The sequence below is a fragment of the Clupea harengus genome, chromosome 9, assembly GCF_900700415.2.
Source record: "Clupea harengus chromosome 9, Ch_v2.0.2, whole genome shotgun sequence".
Lineage (NCBI taxonomy): Eukaryota > Metazoa > Chordata > Actinopteri > Clupeiformes > Clupeidae > Clupea > Clupea harengus.
Window position 1 is genome coordinate 8771684 of NC_045160.1, and position 3514 is coordinate 8775197.

At 39.7% G+C, this 3514-nt stretch overlaps 1 protein-coding gene across 1 annotated transcript; it reads left to right on the forward strand.

Moving 5' to 3' along the window:
* Window positions 1-1359: 1359 nt before the first annotated feature.
* On the forward strand, window positions 1360-2295 carry LOC116221731 (olfactory receptor 51I2-like). The gene has a single exon (XM_031572830.1). It carries the CDS (start codon window positions 1360-1362, stop codon window positions 2293-2295), a length of 936 nt encoding a protein of 311 aa, XP_031428690.1.
* Window positions 2296-3514: the final 1219 nt, after the last annotated feature.

Here is a 3514-nt window from a genome sequence, read left to right on the forward strand (position 1 = left end):
ATAATACTGTGTGCAACGGTTAATTGATTGATGCGTGGTAATGGTAACGGCCACCTGTTTAAATACGTGCCGCACAGCTCAGTTGGGGAGAGGTTGCTGACGTGAGCAGACTTAAGTGGATGGTTGCGTTAAACCAGGATAATATCTAGCTAGCTTGGGCATTGTCCCAGTGTTTGTTTTATTTTACATTCAGTGTTTTGTTTGTTCGTTTGTATTGTCTGTTTTAACCTACTGGTAGTACTAAAAGAAAATGAAAGAAAACCTTTTTTTGGAAGTACTGTTGTGCATGTCATCCCTCCCTGAAGTCTGACCAACCAACCGCTCGGGCACACTCCTTTACAGTGGAATAGAATGGACACATCTACATCCTGCAACAGTACCTCCACCTCTGCACTGGTGAAGTTAGATCTGCGTTTACTCGACCGGTGCTCGCTTTCCGCTTTCGCCCTCGAGTTGCTTTCGTGTCGATTCGGTCGATTCTAACTGCACACGTCACTACGGTTGCGTGCCCTTATAAGGAGCCGGTGGGGCGTGTATGTATGCAAATCCAGGTGCACGAGAACGCGTGTTCAATTTAAGAATCCATCCTCAGGAGCACACCTGAGAACACTTTGGCTGCATAAGAACGCATTTTCAGGTGGAGAATCAGGCGGAGATCTTTTTCTTACGTTGGTCTTCCGAAGTCAGTAAGAAAACATTTCAGAAAATTTAAGAAATTGTTCGAGAATGAGGCCCACTGTTCTGATGTCCAACTCACTTCAGTCCAAATAAGTAGAAAAGCAGGGAGCCAGGGAGATGTGGTCAGTAGACTAGGGTCAGGGAACCATAAAACGAGTCAATCCACTTATATTCCACTAGTCCACCATATTTTAGACTGGACTGGCATGGCTGAAAATCAGTGACTTTGCCAATTTGCTTTGCATTTTTGTATACCATCTGTGAGTCTGAACATCCATGAAGAAGGAGTGAGAGCATGTTGAAGATGCAGTCTGTGAAAGGTTGTTGATATCTGAGCTTCCTTCTGTTCCACACACTGAGTGGACAACTAGAGGACCATAAGGAGCAAATAGTTGAATTTAAGAAAAGATGTTCTTGATTAGAACCGTGACCTGTATCTTTAACTGCATATTTCAAGTAATGTCATTGCCACTTCAGTGTCACTTCTGATGTAAATAAGAGGAGGGGTTACCTGTTGTGTACACCATCTTACCAGCTACTCCCTAATGCGCCCAAGAAAGAGGGGTTATAAAATACAACACAGAGGTCAGTAAAAATAGACAGCATCGACAACCACAAAAGGTTGCAGTGAATTGCTGTCTTACCTTTCTTACCTTCAAGGCTGCATCACTTACAAGAATGATGGAAAATGAAACCCTCTCATCCTATTTTTACTTTACTTTATTCAACAGTCAAGGATTGACTAGATATGTATTTTTCAGCCTGGGACTAGTGTTATATGTATCCATAGTATTTTTTAATACATTTATCATTGCAGCCATTATTCTGGACACCTCTCTGCACAAGCCTATGTACATACTTATTTCTTGTCTGTCAGCCAATGCTCTCTATGGCTCCTTTGGTCTTTTCCCTCGGCTGTTGTTAGACCTGCATTCAGACATTCATACAATATCGCATTCTGCATGTTTCATCCAGATTTTTATAATTTACACTTATGCATCTTATGAATTTACTCTCCTCACTGCAATGGCCTATGATAGGTACATAGCTATATGTCAACCACTGCAGTATCACAGCATTATGACTGTAAAATGGATTGCTCTCATAATAGCTGGTGTTTGGATATATCCAATGTTCACAATTGGTGTAGGTATACTATTGGCTGTCAGACTACCTTTATGTGGTAACAAGATAGTGAAATTGTATTGCATGAACTGGGCAATTGTTCGTCTGTCTTGTGTAAGCACCACAGTTAACAATCTGTATGGATTTTTTGTTGCTGCAACAACAATTTTCATGCCATTTGCATTTATTTTGTACACATATGTACAAATTCTAATAATTTGTCAGAGAAGCTCTTCAGCTCTTTATAAACAAAAAGCTTTACATACATGCTTGCCTCATATTGTTAGTTTTGCAAACTACTCAATTGCTATGTTTTGTGAAATCACCTTTAGTCGTTACAATCCAGGGGAACTACCTGAAATAGTAGTTATAATTCTGTCCCTTGAATTTCTCATTATTCCCCCCCTGTTAAATCCCATGGTTTATGGTCTTAGTTTTCCAGAAATACGTAGGAAAATGAGTCGTGTTGCATGTGAGAGGACACAGGCTTAGACATAGACTTGTGCTGATATCCAGATTCTTTGTACATCTCCCCCACACCTGGATGTCTTTATTTCTTTAAGTTGCAGTGTAACTGGGCAACCAAAACTGTGTTACTTTGCTAAATAATGTGTTAAAACAAACAACCACAGACAAAAGCAGCATAATTCAGATCATTGTTCATTAAACTACTTCAGTGTATTTTTATGACAGTCTTGCTGTTCTTTTGCAAATTAGGGCAACACTCTGAAATTGTTGTAATGTTAGTAATCTAATCTGTGCTCTTTGTGCTTGTGAGCAAGAATAAGGAACAGCTATGTCAGTAATTATATCCTTGCATTTGTGTGAGTCATGTGTGACCTGGACCTCTAGTGAATACTTTCTGACTACACTACTCGGGGCACTCCCCAAGACCTGAGACACAGACCCAAAGGAAATGCATATACGCTGTGCTTTAACCTCAAATAAAGGGAACAGAGACATGACTACAAGTGCACAAACTTTGATTACATCAAATTCGTGTCAAATAGCATGCAAAACTACTAGTAAACTGTGAAGGAGACAATAATATATAGTACAGAACCACAGTAAAGAGTACATGTCACATCTCCAATGTCAAGAGGACAGAAAAATATAAGTGTACTGCAAGTCCTCAACAGCACTCATACTGAAGGAGAAGGAGAGCCACTGTGCTACTCTAAAACCCTGCTGATCAGCAGGCCACACACATCGCATATCCCTACTAATAGAACGGAGAAGGAAGAGGTTCTGCCAGTCCCAACTAACAAACACGTCCAAAGTTCTCCTACACATGGCCTACAATGCATCATGTGTCATAAACTTACCTTTTGCTACCATTTGAATGTGCTTCCATAGGCCATTGAATACTGGGCGTGTACAAAAATCCCATATTTTCAAAAAAATATTTTGAGAAAACGAGGCAGAACACCATGGCAAATTTGTTATATGTTAAGAACAAATATCTACTCTTTCCAAAAAAAATTGTTTCATGTTGGTAAATGCTGTCATTTTTTTGCTATAGCATGCCAAAAATGGCACAAAATGGGTTTTCATCCATTTTCAAGCTTTAATATCTTCCAGCCCATTCATCACATAAGGACATTTTTTTAATACAACATACGAAGCATTCATAGGAAGGTCTGTGTATAATATCAAATCTCCAGCTTTAACATTGAGCTTTCCACAGGCCTTCAAAGATGCTGCAACAAAG